This window comes from Aristolochia californica, unplaced genomic scaffold, assembly GCF_029961685.1.
Source record: "Aristolochia californica isolate CCGP_79_NKW_82.1479 unplaced genomic scaffold, dmAriCali1.0.hap1 SCAF_11, whole genome shotgun sequence".
In the NCBI taxonomy this organism is placed as follows: domain Eukaryota; kingdom Viridiplantae; phylum Streptophyta; class Magnoliopsida; order Piperales; family Aristolochiaceae; genus Aristolochia; species Aristolochia californica.
Genome location: NW_027181782.1, coordinates 26,028,999 through 26,049,598, shown reverse-complemented (window position 1 = coordinate 26,049,598; position 20,600 = coordinate 26,028,999). Strand labels below are relative to the sequence as shown.

Here is a 20,600-nt window from a genome sequence, read left to right as displayed (position 1 = left end):
GTTATTCTAAAATCTCAAAGCTTCCCTATTTCATTCATTCTTTCCTTTAAATAGCTCACGTCATGGAGTTTTAGGGTTAGGGTTACAATAATTCCCCATAATGCCCCTACATATAAAAGTAATTAGAAATAACTTCTACTTAAAACAATATAAGAAATAAATCCTACTCAAAGTAATATTAGAAATAAATCCTATTGAGTGAGTTGTTGTTGCCACCTTCGTTGTGTGACTCGGTGTGCTATTGAGTTCACAACACCCACCTTCGCGAGCTGACGACCACAACGACCACTCTAGCGACGACCTACTCTAGCGACGGCCCACTCTAGCGACATTGGCCGGACCCGGGTTAAGTTCCTACAGCCTACCAGTAATTTTAATATGGCCTCTAGGTCGCCCCCTCCTCTAGGTCATCCCCTCCGGGATTTGAACTCGCGACGTGGGAGCTCGTTCTAATACCAATTATTGAATAAAATTTTGCATACACAACCACAAAGTTGTTGTTCTATTCAATCCATGTACTAAATACAAACCCTCACAACGGGAAAATACACATCCAACGAAATAGAATACACAAATAGAGTATTAAAAGAAAAAACAGAGCTTGAAGAAAGATGAAAAAGACCTCCTTTGGTTTGCTTGTGTCGTCCTCTTCCTGTTCCTTCCAAATCCACTCGTCCAGCGAACTCTCACTGCATGACCAAGCTCCTTCCAATGGTGTCTTGCACGTCTTTGCAGGAACATATCTGTGAGACCTTATTTTCCCTCTTCTCTCTATCTTCGATCTCAGACCTAAGCTCCCCCCTTTTTCCTTTCTTTTCTTCTTTGTTTTTCTCCCGTATTTTTGTCCCCCTTTCTGTTTCTCTGTCCCGTAAAATCACCTCGCTTTCTATTTCTGATTTTATTCATGACACACTGCTTCTATGACTTAAAACCAACGTAATGGGCTCAAACGGGCTGGGCCCCTTAAGTGAGCTGGTGTTGATTTTCAACACAGTTAGCATGGTCTCACGGGAGAGTAGTAACAGAAAAAATAAAAAAATTAATATCGAGCAACAATGAAAAAAAATGACTGGAGAATGGGACATAAAAAACCATAATAGGAGTCCTGAAAATCAAAGCTCTGATATCATGTTGATTTTTAGGACACCATGAATTTAGGTCATGGAGAAAAATGAGAGAGACATTATTAGGAGAAATCTGGAGGAGAAGAGGTTATGGACTTGATTATCCTAACCCTTCCCCTAACGCTAAATTTATAGATTAATCAAACTACTGTATTACAATAATACCCCTGAACTTAGGGTTTAGGGTATAGGGGTTTAACCCAGGAACTTTAATCTAATTACATCAATGTCATTTCTATGAGATGACTATTTATTTACCATCCTGCCATCAATGTATGTGGGCCTATGGGCCTTCTCCATGATCTATGGGCCTTAAGTCCCCTCGTTCAGAAGGCTCTTAGCTGAAAAAATAGGCAGGTGAGTAAGAAAAAAAGACATAAGAAAATAGCTGTTGGTATAAATTTGCCCAAGAAAATTTGTTTTTCTATGTAGGAAATGGACATAAACTGTAGACAACATAAACAAATAAAGGATTTGCACAAAAAGTTATATGTCAAGAATATGTTTCCATGAAAACACAATCACATACACATCAAATAACCTTCACGTTGGTGCTCGACAGGTGAGCTCACTGATCTCACACAAGGGAGGGGAGGGTCCCTCATCCATGTAGAAGTTCCATAAAATTTGCCTAAGAAAAAAAGGCATAAGAAAATAGGAGTGGGCAAAACATTTAAGTCACGATAAGATGGTACCTGATGAAAATCCAAACATGAACCCGACATGCCACCATACCTAACATCCAACATGTCCAACAATCACATGGTTTTGCCTCATAAACGAGGCCCACCCTCAAATCCAATCCTCTTTCCCTGAAAATATTTAAGAGATCATAGGTCTCTGCAAAACACAAACTCCACAGCAATCCAAGCTCTCGATCCTCATCTTTCCTATTACTCAGCATTCTCTCCATCGTAGCTCAACAATGATCAAACCCAGCAAGCTCCTGCGGATGGCGAAGAAATGGCAGAGGATGGCAGCCATGGGAAGGAAAAGAATCTCACAGAAAAGAGCAGATGTTGCCGGATATAGCGTCAGGCAGGATAAAATGGTTGCTAGCAGAGGCCACTTTGTTTTCTACACCACCGACCAGAAGCGGTTTGAAGTCCCCCTCAACTACCTCTCCACCCCAGTTTTTGAAGAGCTCTTCAGAATTTCAGAAGAAGAGTATGGGCTAACAAGCAACTCTCCTCTCAGATTACCTTGTAATTCAGTTTTAATGGAAGCCATACTGAGGCTGCTCGCGCAAAGAGTCTCCAAAGAAACGGAGAAGGCAGTGATTCTCTCCATCTCTTCTTGCCGGCACTCATCAACATTACACTTTGAAGGATTTAGTGATCATCAAAGACTTGTCCACAGCTTCTAGAAGAAGCATTTTAGATGGAAAGTACTTCCTGTGTACATCTGACATAATTGTTGAAACACTTCAATACAGAAATTATACAGATCATTCCACTTCATTCATCATATTGTTAGGTTTCTGTTTGCAAATATTTAAGCGGGTTTGGTATAATTTCTTGCGGCCAGTCCAACATTTGAGAAATTTCCATGGATCATGTACTTAATGTACTTGCCAACCCACATGGAGAGTCCTTCTGGACAAGAACAAAAAGAAAAGTGGCCTAATATCGTATGGACGATCACATGGTGTGCTCCCACTCCTGCCTAGAACTGTTATAGTAAGCCTTCAATTGATCAGCGTCAAAGTTGTCCTCTTTCAATCGTCATGTGGCATAATTTGTAGTCTTTAAGTCTCTACCTAATGAGCAATTTTACAACAACTGGCTCACCTTCATTTGAACATAGAAGATGATTGGCATACTGGCACAATCTATAGCCGCCGCATAAACTATTGTTCCGGATTCGAAGGCTTGGGATTTGGTGAGACATCAATAGCTGAGCATTATGTGGTTCTCAATTGTGAAAATGAAGCTCATGTGCTTCAAGCGAAAAACAACTTTTTGTGCCAATAAAGCGGCGGCCATACATGTGGTGACAAAATTTTTGAATTTACAAACTTAACTAACGCTGAAACCTGATTGGCTGTTGATTGCTAATTATACCCCAATATATACAACTTGCTCTGACGTTATTTTGATTTAGGAAGTAAAGAGATAAGAGTACACTCCCTGAATGGTAGAAAATATTGAAATCAGAATGAAGAATATTTTATAGTGCTTTACATTCATGAATCAAAGGTATTTATAGGTCACATATGGATAGGATTACAGGATAAGTGTTATCAGTAGGGTTACATGATAAGTGTCATCGGTAGGATTACACGATAAGTGTCATCGGTAGGATTATATGATAATTCTTATCAGTAGGATTACATGATAAGTGTCATCTTTGAGTTTACAGATAGGGAATTTCACCAAAATAACCATTTAAAAAAATATATTTCAAAAAACAACGACGTCATCAACTTATTTCAAAAAATACCCAACTTTGACCGGTCCACTGCACATGTGTTCAGTTAAAGGCGACACGTAAGCTTTGACTGCTTGCATGTCACCACGTCATCAGTGTAGTGAAGGTAGATCAACACATCAATTGCCACGTTATTTTCTGCCATGTCATCTGCCACATAAGCTGACATATCATTATCTATTATCCTCTTTTTCCCACATCATTTGCCCACTCATCTTGCACAACGTAAGCCCTGACTTCTTATTTTTTTCATTCTCTCTCTCTCTCCGCTCATCTCTCTCCGTTCATCTTTCTCCTCTCCTCTCCTCTCGCCCTCTCGCTACCGCTTGACCTCGGCCTCCTCTCATCTCCTCTCGCCCTCTCGCTTTGCCTGTTACCGTCGTTCCCCTGCTGCTACCGCTCGGCCTCCTCTCCTCTCTTCTCGCCCTCTCGCAGTGCCTGCTGCTGCCACTCAGCCTCAGCCTCCTCTCCTCTCCTCTTGCCCCCTCTCCTCTCGCCCCCTCTCGTTGTGCCTGCTACTGCCGCTCCCCACCGCTCGGCCTCGCCCTCGCCCTCTACGGCCCCCTCTAAATTAAAAAATTAAAAAATATTTTAAATCGATAATAAAATGTCTCAAATAAGTACGAGTAAGATTTTTTAATTAATTAGTATATTTTTTATTTTTAATTATTTTAAATATAAGGTAACAAAAAGTCTTTCGATAAATTTGAAAAAATGTATTGATAAATTTGATTTTTAAACTCAAAACTAAAATTTTCAAAATATTTAATTAAAATATTTTTAAATTTATAATAAAATGTGTTAAATAGGTAAGAGTACGATTTTTTATAACTTATTATTTTAAATATAAGGTAATAAAAAGTGTACCGATACATTTATTTTTTAAACTCAAGAAAACTTTCATATTTTTTCAATTAATAAATATTTTTAATTGATAATAAAAGGTGTTGAAATGTTTTTAATTAACTAATATATATTTTTAACAATTTATTATTTTTTAAATAATGTGATAAAAATTATAAAAATAAATTGTATTTTTTAAATTTATAAATATTTTAAATTGATAATATATGGTAAGACTTAAGAGTACAATTTTTTCAATTTATAAATATTTTAAATCCATAATAAATGGGAAAGAGTAAGATTTTTTCTATTTATAAATATTTTAAAATTTTAAATATTTTTATTTTCTAAATATTTTAAATCTAATTAGTATACTTTTTTATTTTTTATTTGTTAAAATATAAAGTAATAAAAAGCTAACAATAAATTTTTTTAATTAGTAAATATTTTAATTGATATTGAATGGTGTTAGATAAGTAAGAGTTAATTTTTTAATTTTTTATTTGATTTTTTAATAATTTATTATTTTAGATATAAGGTAATAAAAAGTGTATTTGATTTTTTATGTTTTTTAGAAAAAACTATTCAAATTTTTTATCATTTAATGACATGGCAATTTACGTGGCAGAAAATAACGTGGCAACCGATGTGTTGATCGATTTTCACTGCACTGATGACGCGGTGACACACAAGCAATCAAAGCTTACATGTCGCCTTTGATTGTATACATGTGCAGTGGACCAATCAAAGTGGGGTATTTTTTAAAATAAGTTGATGACATCGTTGTTTTTCAAAATATGTTTTTTTAAATGGTTATTTTGGTGAAATTCCCTTACAGATAAAGGTTATCCGTTATCTTTATTATGCACCCGAAAGATGGAACTTCGAGAGGAGAGTCCAATCTTGGTCTTTAAGAAGATGAAGCACGTTCACGGAAGCGGTTTGGATGAACATTGCAATACATTGATCATTGTTTTTTATAATAATGATGTCATCCACATAGACCAAAACATAAACAATACAACAGTACATGTGTAGGAGATAAATAGAGAAGAGTATGCATAAGAGTTGGTGAAGCCAGAGGTGAGAGAAATTAGTGCAACTAAAGATACCAAGCACACAAATCTTGCTTGAGACCATAAATAGTTTTACGAAGTTTGCAGACATGGTTGGGATGATCACGATCAAGAGGCCCGATTGTTGTACGATAAAAAACATCTGATACAGGGTACCTTGGAGAAACGCATCATTTTCATCAAGTTGTCGAAGTAACAAGCCACGACTTACAACAAGGTGAAAGCAATACAAATAGTGGTAGGATTGACAATGGGACTAAAGTTGTCATAATAATAAATCTCAAGGAGCTGATGAAACCCCTTGGCAACTAAGTGAACCTTGCACCTATCACTAGAGCCACCAGATAGATATTTAGTACAAAAAATCCATTAGCAACCAACCAGATTTTGTAGGGTTTTTGAGGGAACAAGTTCCCATGTCCTATTCCAGACAAGATCATCAAAGTTATCAGACATAGCCTAACGCCATTTGGGGTCGGTGAGAGCTTGAGCCATGGTTGTTGGTTCACGGCCGATAGAAATAGGAAGGTAGGTTGTGAAGTTTAATTTTTCAATGGGCTTGTGAATGTTGTTCTTAGATCTGGTGACAATAACAAGGGAGGGGAAGGGGAAGCAGGTAAGGAGGATGGGTGTCAGTCGTCCAATCTTTGAGTGGAGTTAGGTGCGAGGTCTTGAATGGAGCTTGCAGAGGGTGCATGGAAAGAAGTTGTGGCGGATGTGCCGGTAATCAAAAGTAATGACACAAAGGTACACCATTGGGAAAGTGTGTCAGACAAATGACAATCGAGATGAGACCGAAGTGTAGTGAAGAGGAAGATAGTCTTACCAAATTTAACATGACGTGATGCATAAAGATGAGAGGTAGTGTCTTCAAGACGTAAATAGGCACTTTGAGTAGTAGAGTACCCAAGAAAGATACGAGGAGAGCAAAGAGGAATGAGTTTGTGACGAGAGTATGGCATGAGCCATGGTTAACAGAGAACCAAAACTTTGGAGTTTAGAGTATTTAGAAGAAGTGCCAAAGAGTTTGGCTTATGGTGAAAGAAGATTAAGAAAAGGACTTGGTAGACGGTTGGTGAGATAAACAACAGTGGAGAAAACATACGACAATTACGATAGAAGTATAGAGGCATGAGAAAGAAGAGACAAACCTGTTTCGACAATATGACAATGTCGTCGTTTAGAATACCCATTGTTTCCAAGTGTATGTGAAGGAGACATGAGATGGGAAATGCCATTGGTATCCAGAAAAGAGGACATTGCTTTATATTCCCCTCTATTATCAAAATAGAGTGCTTTAATTCTTTTCCCAATGAAGTTTTCAACAAGAGATTTAAACCTGATAAATATATCAAACTCGTGTGATTTTTGTTTTAGAGGGTAAAACTAGATATACTTTGTAAAGTGATTGACACAAATAACATAATTGTTGAAATCATTAATAAATTAAAAAGGAGAGGTCCAGACATATGAGAAAAAAATGTCAATAGGGGAAGAAAACACAAGGGTGGAGTGGGAGAATGGTAATTTGTTACTCTTATTGCATTGACAAGAAATTAAAAGGGTGAGATAAATCTAATTGAAAGGTGGACATGATGTGCATAAGATTTGTAGATAATGGATGACCTAAGTGATGATGCAACACAAACGAAGTGGTCTTGACACTAGAGAAGGCTGTTATTGGTATAGACTAGAGTGAGGACAACAACCATTCTTACAAACCATCTTTAGTTCAACTTGACAAAAATAATTATGATAAGTGAGTGCTGGAATTTCATTAAACATATAATGGTCATCCAACAACATAATACAATCCCACAAGCAACATCAAGTGGGAGAATTTACAGCAGCATGTGTTAGAATTCCATTTCAAATAAAATTGATCCAAGTTACATAAAGGTAACTGAATCTCAAAACATCAATCATGATCTTGATCGAGCTTGTAATTGATCTACAAGAATATCAAGATTATAAAATCATTTTAGTCATAAAAATATATTTTCACAACATATGAAGAATATATTGACTTGATGTAGTTCAAAGTTCAAGAAGAAGAAAAAAACGTAAAGAAGAAGTATGTAAATAAGAAGAAGAGAATTAATTTATCTCTTCATGGCTGAACTCCTTTTACCAACTTCTTGGACAGATTTCATAACTACTTCATCAAGTGGGATTCTAAACTCCTTGCTCCGATACTTAGAATTTAGGATCCCATGAGAAGAACTTTAGATCAATGAGGAAGAATACGAAGAAGAGAAAAAGGAGAGGAGAATAAGAAGAACATAGGAGGAGAGAGTTTGCATTAAGGGAAGAAAGGTTTGCGTCAAATAAGAAAGAGGAAGGCTGGATGAATTTGTGAAAGGAGAGGAGAAGGCTTCAATGCTCCACCTCTTAGCCAATGCCTTTATTTATAGTTTTAGAATGCCCTTAGGGATACAACTTGATAAAACAAAAGACATAAAAGGAACACATATTTAAACTTCTATGCCATATTTACCATATTTTACACATATGCCACTCCTTTGACGTGTGGGCTTCTTGTCTTGAGCTTATGGGCTTGGTCCCGTCTTCCAACACTTTCCAAGTTGGTAAGTATCACAAGGTTTCTCTTCAAAAATTTCAGACGGTAATCCACTCGTAAGTTCCTTTTCACTAATTTGTTTAGAGAATCTATTCCCATATGTCATAGTCTCTTATTCCATGACCAAGATTCATCAATTTTTGCACTCAAATAGATGGCACTAGTTGAGCATAAATTGACTATGTTCGCTACATAAAGATTTTTATGTCTATGTCCCTCTAGAACTAGTTCATCATTTTCGTTCTTTAAAAAGCATGTGTCCTTTTCAAATGGAACTTTGTTTCTATTATAAAAAAATTTGCTAATGCTAAGTAAGTCATGCATTTGCTCTTCTACATAATACAAATCGGATATTAAAGAGGTTAAGGCACCGATTTTACTAATTCTTTTTATGGTACCTTTGTTATTGTCTAAAAAAATTATATGACCACCATCTTTGGGATTGCATTCAAAAAACTTCTTCTTATCATCGGTCATGTGCCTCGAGCAACCGCTATCCAAAATCTAAACATTTTTTGGTGCCTTGGCTTGGAGACATACCTACATCACAAAATGTTTAACCATTTGAGGTCCATTTTTGGTTGGGTCCCTTTGGGATGACATTTGACGTGCTAGGTGAGTCCGACCAATGGTTGTTGTGCAGGACGTAGGTAGCCACTATGTGAAAAGGAAAAAAAGGAAAAACAATTACAAAAAATTCACCTAAGAATCAACCTTTGCAGCTATATATTGATATCAATTTTTTTGTTTATGTAGAAAGTGGACAAAAACTGTAGACAACAAAAACAAATAAAGGATTTGCACAAAATGTTATATGCTAAGAACTTGTTTCCATGAAAACACAATCATATACACAACATGTATTTTTAAATACATGATGTGTTGTGAACATCAATAACCTTCACGTTGGTGCTCGACAAGTGAGCTCACTGATCGCACACAATTCCCTCTTCCATGAAGAAGTTCCATTAAATTTGCCTAAGGAAAAAAGGCATAAGAAAATAGGTGTAGGCAAAACATTTAAGTCACGATAACATGGTACCTGAAGAAAATCCAAACATGAACCTAACATGCCACCATACCTAACATCCTATATGTCCAACAATCACATGGTTTTGCATCCTAAACGAGGCCCACCCTCAAATCCAATCCTCTTTCCCTGAAAATATATAAGAGATCCATAGGTCTCTGCAAAACACAAACTCTACAGCAATACAAGCTCTCGATCCTCATCTTTCCTATTACTCAGCACTCTCTCCATCGTAGCTCAACCATGATCAAACACAGCAAGCTCCCGAGGATGGCGAAGAAATGGCAGAGGATGGCAGCCATAAGAACGAAAAGAATCTCTCACAAAAGAGGAGATGTTGCCGGATATAGCGTCAGGCAGGATAAAATGGTTGCTGGCAGAGGCCACTTTGTTTTCTACACCACAGACCAGAAGCGGTTTGAAGTCCCCCTCAACTACCTCTCCACCCCAATTTTTGAAGAGCTCTTCAAAATTTCAGTACAAGAGTATGGGCTAACAAGCAACTCTCCTCTCAGAATACCTTGTAATTCAGTTTTAATGGAAGCCATACTGAGGCTGCTCACGCAAAGAGTCTCCAAAGAAACGGAGAAAGCAGTGATTCTCTCCATCTCTTCTTGCCGGCACTCATCAGCATTACACTTTGAAGGATTTAGTGATCATCAAAGACTTGTCCACGGCTTCTAAATGAAGCATTGTAGATGAAAAGTACTTCCTGTGAACATCTGACGTAATTGTTGAAACACTTCAATACAGAAATTATACAGATCATTCCACTTCATTCATCATATTGTTAGCTTTCTGTTTACAAAAGTTTAAGCGGGTTTGGTATAATTTCTCGCGGCCAGTCCAACATTTGAGAAAAGTCCTTCTGGACAAGAACAAAAAGAAAAGTGGCCTAATATCGTATGGACGATCACATGGTGTGCTCCCACGCCTACCTGGAACTGTTATTGTTAGCCTTTTGACCAGCGTCAAAGTTGTCCTCTTTCAATCGTCATGTGGCATAATTGAGTAGGTATACCATCACCTTCTATTCTCTAATTTGTAGTCATTAATGCTGCAACTGAATCGCCCGTTTCATCCTTCTGTTTCCCTTTGTCATCCTTTAATCATAAAAGAAAACCATTGTTGACTGTTTTAGCTCTTTTTCTTTAGCTAAGAATACAGGAAAAAGTCTCAACCTGACGGGAAATTTTACAACAACAGGTTCACCATGCATGTGGTGACAAAAAATTTTAATTTGAAAATTTAATTAATGCTGAAACTTGATTGGTTGTTGATCGCTAATTATACCCCCAACATATACAACTTTCTCCAACGTTATTTTAATTTAGGTAGTAAAGAGATAAAGAGTACAATCCCTGAATGGTAGAAAATATTGAAATAAAAATGAAGAATTTTTTGCATGTTTTACATTCATAAATCACAGGTATTTATAGGTTGCAGATGAACAAGATTACAAGATAACTGTTATTGGTAGGATTACATGATAAGTGTTATCGGTAGGATTACATGATAAGTGTCATCTTTGAGATTAAAAATAAAGATTATCTGTTATCTCTATCATGCACTCGCAAGATGGAGGTCCAAGAGGAGAGTCCAATCTAGGTCTTCAAGAAAATGAAGCGTGTTCACGGAAGCAGTTTGGTGAGCGCATCTGCTAACTGATCAGCAGAGGAGATATAAGTAACCCGAAGAGCGCCACTCCGAACTTATTCTCGAATGAACTAGTAATCCAAAGCCATATGTTTCATGCGAGAGTGAAATACTGGATTGGAGCACATATTTATAGCACCGATATTGTCGAAATAAAGCACCAGTTGTTGAGGAGGAAAAACATCAAGTTCACTCAAAGGAGAGCAGATCCAACGGATCTTAGCTGTAGTGGTTGTAATAGAGTGATATTGTGCCTCAATAGAGGAGTGATCCACAGTCCGTTGCTTCTTAGAACTCCAAGAGATAGAATTGCAACCTAGGTAAACAATATAGTCACCTATGGAAGTGAAATCATCCTTGATTCCTGGCCAATTAACATAAGAGAACACAGGGAGAGACAAAGAAGAAAGTTAATGGAGGACAATACCATGATCCTGAGTCCCACAAAGATAGCTAACAATTGCTTGATAGCTGTTGATTTTCAGTACTCCATGGATTTAGCTCATGGATAAAAAGGGAGAGAGACCCATTAGTTGAAAACCAGAGGAAGAAGGGTTATGTACTTGATGTCTTAACTCTACCCATGACCGTCTATTTATAGATTAATGAAACTATTGTATTACAATAATGCCCTAAATTTAGGGTTGAGGGTTTTAAACCTGGAACTTTAACCTAATTACATCAATGCCATCTCTATTAGATGACTCTTTATTTACCATCCTACCATCATTGTATGTAGGCCTCTGGGTCTTGAACCCGTCTTCTATATCTCTTGGATGTTTTGGCCTCCTTAGTCTTATGGGCTTGAGCCCATCTTCAAACACACTTGGATATGTGGGCCTTCTTTGGTCGTGTGGGCTTGGGCCTTATCTTCCAACACTCCCGCTCAGGCTGGGGGTGAGAGAACAACATGAACTCCCAACTTGCTGCAAATGATGTACAAAATCGTTTTTGTATAAAATGGCAATCCTCCCTATCTTCCAACACTCCCCCTCACACTGATGCTCTCATTCATGAGGCCTAGCTGGCATAACATATGTGAGACTAGCATCACTTCAAGTCGTATGACATTGCTCCATAATCCAGTCAAATAACTCATGTTGGATGTTCAACACACTCCTATCTTCTGTAGGTAGTGCCACTCATATTGATGTAGGTAGTGGGTCTATACGCTGAAGGGTAAAAAAAAAAAAAAACTCCTCCATCACCATGTCCCTCCATAGGACAACGTCTCTCATGTGGTAGGAGTTCCAATCCGAGCACCGACTCTCATGGTGTTCCAACTGCAATATTTTTTAGAGTCTAATAAATTATGGTATGAGGAAGGATACCTTGGCAACCTTTTTTTCAATAATAATGTCTCATCCAAAGAGACACAATAGCAATCGCTGACATGGGCTTGGGCCCATATAACACGAACCAAAATATGCAAAATTGACCCAGGAAATAATCTAATGCAAATATTTGTACCAAATAATATGCTAACCAAGGAATAACCTATCAATTCTTAAAATAATAATCCAGCTAGAGAAAAATTTATTGAGTCATGCCGTGTCAAATAGTAGACCAATATATCCGAGTCGTTGTAGAAATATGTATAAGCTTTGGTTTGGACACGTATACTGAGGCAAAAAATAAGTGGCCCGAGTGAGGTTGACCCGGATCCGAGTTGAACCACTAAGTTGACCCGGACAAAGTTGGCCCAAGTTAACTATATAGATTGGTGCTTCTCAACAGCAGCAATAAGGGCAGCATGGTTCACTCGATTGACTTGGGAACTCATTAATTGAGGTTTCCTGTTACAATGTGGGACCCACCATGGTGCTCAAGCTGGTGGGACACACCATGTGGACATGGGACACCAAGAAGAGTCCACACCCAAGCAAACACTAGTTAAGGAATTAAGAAGCACAAACTGAAATGAGTTAGAAGACTTGAAGATCAAGTGGGACCCACAAATTTCTCATGAGCTGGCAACCTTATCAAGATGAGATAGAAGATCATGAGGGACCCACAAGGATAAGGCCACGAGCTGGTCTCCTCCCTTATATTCACGTGAATGAAGTAAGAGTTCTAGTTCAACTCATATTAGTCTTCTAGTAGATTGGTTTGAATAGACTTATCTTAGAGAGTTATAGTTGGAATGTAATTAGGATTGAAATGATAATTGTATAAGAACTCTACCTTTTCCTCTACTATAAATAGAGGTGTTTTAATTCTGAATTAAACAAGTTACACATCTGCTTCTTGAGTTAATCTCTCTCTCTCTCTCTCTCTTTGCTCGGCGCCACCTCTCTTTTCTCTTTTATTTTTTCTTCTCTCTACCCAAAAGCTCTTCTTCCCTTTGCTTATTTTTTCTTTCTTCTTTCTCTTGCTCAGGATGATGGAAAAGGGATCCTAAATACAACATGGTATCAGAGCATTAAATTTAGGATCCCTCATCAAAGAAATGCTCTAAAGAAGTGATGATCAACACCACTCAAAGAAGGCTCTTTTGTGAAGGAAGAACACAAGCTGTGAGATAAGTGTTCAATTTCTTTTCTTCATGTTACTGGTTTTTGAATTTTACAAGGTTATTTAAGGATGAGTATGTGAATGCTTTCATCTTATTATATTATGGATATGCATGCCTCTCTATCAAGAATAAGCTATCAAAACAGTTTTCTCGAATAGAATAATCGTCATATTCTTGAGGTAGCTTGAGGTTTATTATATGCTATGAAAGTTCCATACTTTTATTGGCCTCATGCAGTCCTTATGGCTTGCTTTCTTATAAATCGTATACCATCTATCGTTCTTGGTAATAAATCTCCTTACTCTAGATTATTACCAAACGATGATCCATTTTCACTACCTTTGAAAGTCTTCAGATGTCAATGTTTTGTTCATAATTCATTTCCTAGACACAACAAACATGATCCTAAATCTATCAAGTGTATCTTTTGGGATACTCTCGCACACAAAAGGGTTATGTTTGTTATAGTTCTACTCTTCAACGTTTATTTGTGTCCAAGGATGTAATATTTTTTGAAGACTCCTCATTTTATTCTGATAGTGCTCCTCCTAGTCTGTCCTCAGTATCAGGTTCCCCTCGATCGGTTGTACCTTGTGATACAGAGATTATTCAACCCCCAAAGCAAGTAGCTGACAGCACACCTGTCGAGTTAACAGATCCAACAGAGGTAAGTCCTTCGTCACCAGTCTTCTATTTCCTCCATATCTGTTCCACAGTCCTATCAGGAGGCTCTACAACATCCAGAGTGGAAGACAGCAATGGATGAAGAAATGAAGGCCCTTAATGACAATCATACCTGGTCATTGGTTCCTCTTCCAACAGATAAAAATCCCATTGATTGCAAGTGGGTTTATACTGTCAAACATCATTCGGATGGGTCAATTGCACGACTGAAGGCTTGATTGGTTGCAAAAGGTTATACTTAGTGTTATGGAATTGATTAAGAAGAAACCTTATCTCTAGTGGCAAAAATAAACTCGGTACGTATATTATTATCTCTGGCGGCCAATTCATCATGGCCGATATATCAACTTGATATGAAAAATGCACTTCTTAATGGTGACATTAAAGAAGAAATTTACATGCAACAACCACCTAGGTATGTGGTTGAGGGGGAGTCAGTATGCCACCTAAAAAAATCTTTATATGGTCTAAAGCAATCCCTTCGGGCATGGTTTGAGAAATTTAGTCAAGCTATCATACGGGCTAGCTTTTACAGATGCTCTGGAGATCACTCAGTATTTATTGAAAATACATCGAAAGGTAAGGTGATTCTGGCTCTATATGTTGATGATATTATTTTAACTGGGATTGATTCCGAGGGCATCCAAAAAAAAAAAAAAAATATGTGCTGAATTCAAGACGAAGGATTTTGGACTACTCAAATATTTTGTGGGTATCGAAGTATTACAATCTAGACATGGGATTGTGTTATCCCAAAGGAAGTATGATCTTGATCTACTAGAGGAGACATGAATGATGGGATGCAAACCAGCAAACACTCCTATGGACTCAAATACAAAATTATGTGGAGGAACTGGAAAAGATGTAAATATTTGGAAATATCATAGACTAGTGGGATGACTTATTTACCTGTGTGTAATAAGGCCGAATATTTCATATGCAGTGATTGTGGTAAGTCAATACATAAACAAGCCACAACTTAGTCATTGGCAAGCACTTGAAAGGATACTATGATATTTGAAAGGAGCCCCAGGAAGAGGGCTTCTCTATAAAAACCATGGCCACTTCAACATCGAAGGATTCTCAGATGCAGACTGGGCCGGATCCCCGGATGACTGAAAATCTACTTCGGAATTTTGTACAATGGTTGGAGGGAATTTGGTTACATGGAAAAGCAAGAAGAAAAATGTAGTAGCATTGTCTAGTGCAGAAGTCGAATACAGAGCCAAGGCACACACTGTTAGTGAACTCATATGGATAAGATCTCTTCACACTAAATTTGGATTTGACAAAGAAACTTTGATAGATCTATACTGTGACAATCAAGCAGCAATTCACATTACATCGAATCAAGTCTTTCATGAAAGAACAAAACATATTGAAGTGGACTACCATTTTATACGAGAAAAGTTCCAAGCAGGTTTCTTATCCCTGAAGCATATATAATCACAAAGTCAAGTTGTAGATATTCTCACCAAGCTAGTCACTCACAAGATTTTGTCTACCATATGCAGCAAGTTGGGCATTTATAATGTCTTCTCACCCCCAGCTTGAGGAGGAGTGTTACAATGTGGGACCCACCATGAGGATGTGGGACACCAAGAAAAGTCCTCGCCCAAGCAAGCACGAGTTAAGGAATTAAGAAGCACAAACTTAAATGAGTTAGAAGGCTTGAAGATCAAGAGGGACCTACAAATATCTCACGAGTTGGCAACCTTATCAAGATGAGCTGAAAGATCATGAGGGATAAAGCTGGCCTCCTCCCTTATATTCACGTGAATGAAGAAAGAGTTCTAGTTCAAATCATATTAGTCTTCTAGTAGATTGGTTTGAGTAGACTTATCTTAGAGAGTTAGAATTGGAATGTAATTAGGATTGAAAAGTTAATTGTATAAGGAATCTACCTCTTCCTCTACTATAAATAGAGGTGTTATAATTTGGAATTAATCAAGTTACACATCTCTTTCTTGAGTTAATCTCTCTCTCTGTCTCTCTCTTTGCTTGGTGCCACCTCTCTTTTATTTTTTATTTTTTCTTCTCTCTACCTGAGAGCTCTTCTTCCCTTTTCATCTTTTTTCTTTCTTCTTTCTCTTGCACGGGATTATGGAAAAGAGATCCTAAATTCAACATTTGCTAAATTAGAAAACTTGAAATTTTTCTACAATGTCTTCTTCCTCGACCGAACAGAGCAAAAAAACCTTCTTCGCAAAGAAACGACAACCATGTTTTTGAAAATAATTTATTTTAAATGGGTATTTTAGGGAAATTCCCATTTTTAAACGGTGTCTTCTTCTTCACGCGGCCGAAGGACTCGACGGGTCTAAATTTTTTTTTCAGATTCTGGACTCTTTCCCAATATCATCGGCAAGAATCTGGAAAATGCCTCCTTCTTCCCCACGGCGCTGAACAGCTTGCAAAACCTTTGTCTTCCTCACGGCATTGAACAATTCGAGACAATAGAAAAATGTATGCAGAACGTAATCTCAGCAGTATCTCTTCATCCCCGAACAGTGTGGGACAGCAACATTGATGGACTTTGATCCCGAACTTTTTGCTTCCAAAAACAACAACAACACGGCGGAGAGATAATTCCGCCCAGTTGTCTTTTCCGACAACGGCAACGGGAAAACAGAGCACGGGAGACTTCGGACGGCTGGATATAATGAGCTTCGGCTTGACACCAATCGGGACCTTCTGAAAATAAACGAATTGTCGTTGGAGTCGTTGGATGGCAACCCTCTAGACAGCAACGCAGGAAGCTTGGGATTTGATGTTCTTAATCAACCCGTTATCAACGGGAAAAATAGAGAATCAAACAGGATTGGATCACTGTTGCGCTGGTTTGATTGCTTCGACAGAGGACGGTAAGCTGGACGGGTCGGCCGACGAAGATAAATAATATTTATCAGAGATTGGTGTCATTGTCTCCCGCAACGGCGTCAAATATTTTCTATTCGGAGCTGACGAAGATGACGGCCAGAGCGAGAGCCAGTGAGACAACTTTCTGGATGTTGGGATCACAGAGCAGAAGAAATCATAGTAGTGAAACTCGGAGTCTCGGGCAGGATGCGCAGAGAAGAAGCAGAAATAATGTCTCAGCAGCATGGTGGCCAGCCAAGGGCTGAAGCAGAAATAATGTCTCAGCAGCAGGGTGGCCAGCCAAGGGCTGTGCCTGTGCTCGTATGCTGGGTGCGGGAGGCCAGACACTAAAAAACAGAACTTTAGCCCAAGAAACCTCTCGGCAGAGGCCAATGGATCTAGCAATTACCATGGTCTCAAGGAGAGAGTAGTAGCAGAAAAAATAAAAAAATTAATATTGAGCAACTATGAAAAAAAATGACAGTGAATGGGACATGAAAAACCATAATCGGAGTCCTAAATATCAAAGCTCTGATACCATGTTGATTTTTAGGACTCCATGAATTTAGGTCATGGAGAAAAGTGAGAGAGACACCATTAGGAGAAAACTGGAGGAGAAAAGGTTATGGACTTGATTATCCTAACCCTTCCCCTAACCCTAAATTTATAGATTAATCAAACTACTATATTACAATAATACCTTGAACTTAGGGTTTAGGGTTTAGGGGTTTAACCCTAGAACTTTAATCTAATTATATCAATGCCATCTCTATGAGATGACTCTTTATTTACCATCCTACCGTCAATGTATGTGGGCCTATGGGTCTTCTCCTTGATCTGTGGGTTTTGAACTCATCTTCTAATACACTTGGCTATGTGGGTCTTCCTTAGTCGTATGGGCTTGGGCCCTGTCTTCCAACAAAAGCAACGGGCATAGGGACTAAAAAGAGTGAAAAAAGATAAATACGAACCTAAACTGCTAGAGATAATACATCAGAAAATAATCACATTATCTTTATATGTTGACCGAGTCAACTCATAGAACTTGTTCTGATACCATGTTGAATTTATGGAAAACATAAAAGCTTCATTAACTTGATGTAATCTGTTGGAAGATGGGCTCAAGCCCACACGTCAAAGGAGTGACATATGTATAAAATATGGTACTTTCCATAAAGATGGCATAGAGGTGTAAATATGTGTTCTTTTTATGTCTTTTGTTTTATCAAGTTGTAGCCCTAAGGGCATTGTAAAACTATAAATCTTTGGCTAAGAGGTAGAGCATTGAAGCCCTCTCCTCTCCATCCACAAATTCGTCCAACCCTCCTTATTTGACACAAACTTTTCTTCCCTTAATCCAAACTCTCTCCTTCCATGTTCTTCTTCTTCTCCTCTCCTTTCTCTCTTCTTCTTCTTCATCATCGTTGATCTAATGTTCTTCTCATGGGATCCTAAATTCTACATGGTATCAGAGCAAGGAGTTTAGGATCCCACTTGATGCAGTAGTTATGAAATTTGTCCAAGAAGTTTGTAAAAGGAGTTCAACCATGAAGAGATAAGTTAATTCTCTTCTGTACATTTTTTTTTCTTCTTATTTACATACTCCTTCTTTACGTTTTTTTCTTCTTCTTGAACTTTGAATCACATCAAGTCAAGATAATCTTCATATGTTGTGAAGATTTATGTTTATGACTAAAATGATGTTATAATCTTGATCTTCTTGTAAATCAATTACAAGCTTTATCAAGATCAGTTGCTACTTGTGTCTTATCAAGATTGATGATTGAGATTCAGTTACCTTTATGTAACTTGGATCAACTTCATTTGGTAAAATTCCAGCATATGTTGTTGTAACTTCTCCCACTTGATGTTGCTCATGGGATTGTGTTATGTTGTTGGATGTCCATTATATGTTTGATGAAATTCCAGCACTCACTTATCCCTTTTATTTTTGTTTCTCTTGAACTTCAACAATTGCATTTTTTTTACGTTGAAGTATTCCCATGAGCTGAAGATAAATTTCCATCCGAGTGTCATGATTTGCCTCTAAGTTTTCTCTAAATATTTTTTTTCTCGGTTTGTGTTGGAGTTTGGATTAAAGTCTAAGCGGTTGCATCTACCTTCTCCTCTTTATTTTTCACTTTAAGAATATAAGGGGAATTGAATGATGGCTGAATCTTATTCTCATTTGCCAAAAGCACAAATTTGTTCATAATTTGGTGCTTACTCTTGTGAAGAAACTTTGTTCTCATTTCCCTCTACTGTTGGAGACTATTTTGGTCCACGGGTTCTTCAAATTACATTGAGTAATTTTTATTTGAAGAAGGCCCTTGCCCTTGACCTCCACATTTGACTTGCCTCATCATAGAGAGTGGACACACCAGTAATAAGAGTGACATACTCCGCATTACTACGATTCTACTAAGAGGTCTTTCCAATTACCTTAGCTGGTCACAATCGGTACGGAGGGTACTCATTACTCCTGACCTTCTAAGTCATATTATCAAAATCCCTCCTCCGATTAATGAAGAAGATGAAGCCTACCACAAGTGGGTTAAAAATGATAACATGGTTATCAGTTGGCTCATCAATAGAATGGAAGAGCATGTGGCTAACAATGTGGTCCACTTGGAAACAACCATGGACATTTGGGATACTTGTGCTAAGTTTTACTCGAGTACTGCCTCATTACAAAGAGTATATGATGTCATACAAAGTATGCTACATACTAAACACGGAGATAATATTCATGAATTTTTTACCCGATTTTGGGGCCTTCTCCAAGAATGAAAAATAGCTCAGCCATACTCCACTGACATTGCTATTCAAGAACGACAACGAGAAATTTTCTTGTCAAATATTAAGTCTTACTTTGAGGCTCTTCCATCCTTCGATGACATCAGTGCTACATTACTACAAATACCTGATTCATTCCCTCCTCCTATTGATGCTCCATTGGCTATGTTCTCCGACAATTGGGGTAAATCATCCTCACACCGAGGACAAGGCAGAAATATGAGAGGGGGTAGAACTATGAAGGGGGCAGAAAATAGAGGTAGTCGAACAGGTCCGAATAAATCCCCTATTGATCCTCGACTTTGAACTTACTGTGGTGGTCAGAACCACCTTGTAGAAACATGCTAGAAACGTCATGGCAAGCCTGATTGGGCCACGACTAATTCAATCTCTGTTAAAGTTGAGAAATGTGAAGAAAAGGTTGACTCCCACTCCAGAAATGTGACTCTCACTGCTAAAAACTATGTTGCATTTCAGAAGATTAAGTCCTTAATGGAATCCTCCATTCCTCCATTATCTACAGCCACTACTACTATTGCCTCAGGTATGCTTTCTTCCTCTTCATCATCTTCCTCTTGGATCATCAGCTTCGGGGCCTCTGAACATCTGTCAGGTAACAAACACTTGTTTCAGTCATTATCTCCTTGTCTTCCTCAGAAATTCGTTACTATTGCTAATGGTACCCAAACCAAGGTCCTTGGCAAATGTTCTTCCTCTCTTACCTCGTCTATTCCTCTTCAAGATGTTTTATTTGTCCCTCAATTTCCTTTAAATTTTCTTTCTATTAGTCAATTAACAAAACAGTTGAATTTCTTTGACACCTTCTCATCGTCTTCTTGTATATTTCAGGATCTTACTACGAAGAAGGTGATTGGTGGTGACCATGAAAAGGGGGGCTTGTACTACTTCACTCTTCCGCCATTAGCTGCCCTATCATCCACTACATCCGAGGCCCAACTTTGGGACAATCGTCTTGGTCATCCGTCTACCTCTTTTCTTCGTTCTT

The 20,600-nt window shown here is 38.0% G+C and overlaps 2 protein-coding genes across 2 annotated transcripts; both read left to right on the top strand.

The window, feature by feature from the left end:
* The first annotated feature begins 2,076 nt into the window (after positions 1-2,076).
* LOC137943679 (auxin-responsive protein SAUR64-like) lies at positions 2,077-2,490 on the top strand. Its single transcript, XM_068789120.1, has one exon. The coding sequence runs from the start codon at positions 2,077-2,079 to the stop codon at positions 2,488-2,490; it is 414 nt and encodes a 137-aa protein (XP_068645221.1).
* Positions 2,491-9,354: 6,864 nt separating this feature from the next.
* LOC137943678 (auxin-responsive protein SAUR64-like) lies at positions 9,355-9,768 on the top strand. The gene has a single exon (XM_068789119.1). The coding sequence runs from the start codon at positions 9,355-9,357 to the stop codon at positions 9,766-9,768; it is 414 nt and encodes a 137-aa protein (XP_068645220.1).
* The last annotated feature ends 10,832 nt before the right edge of the window (positions 9,769-20,600 follow it).

Excerpts from the sequence above, each read along its gene's own strand:
- LOC137943679 (XM_068789120.1), top strand. The coding sequence starts at position 2,077 with ATGGCGAAGAAATGGCAGAGGATGGCAGCCATGGGAAGGAAAAGAATC.
- LOC137943678 (XM_068789119.1), top strand. The coding sequence starts at position 9,355 with ATGGCGAAGAAATGGCAGAGGATGGCAGCCATAAGAACGAAAAGAATC.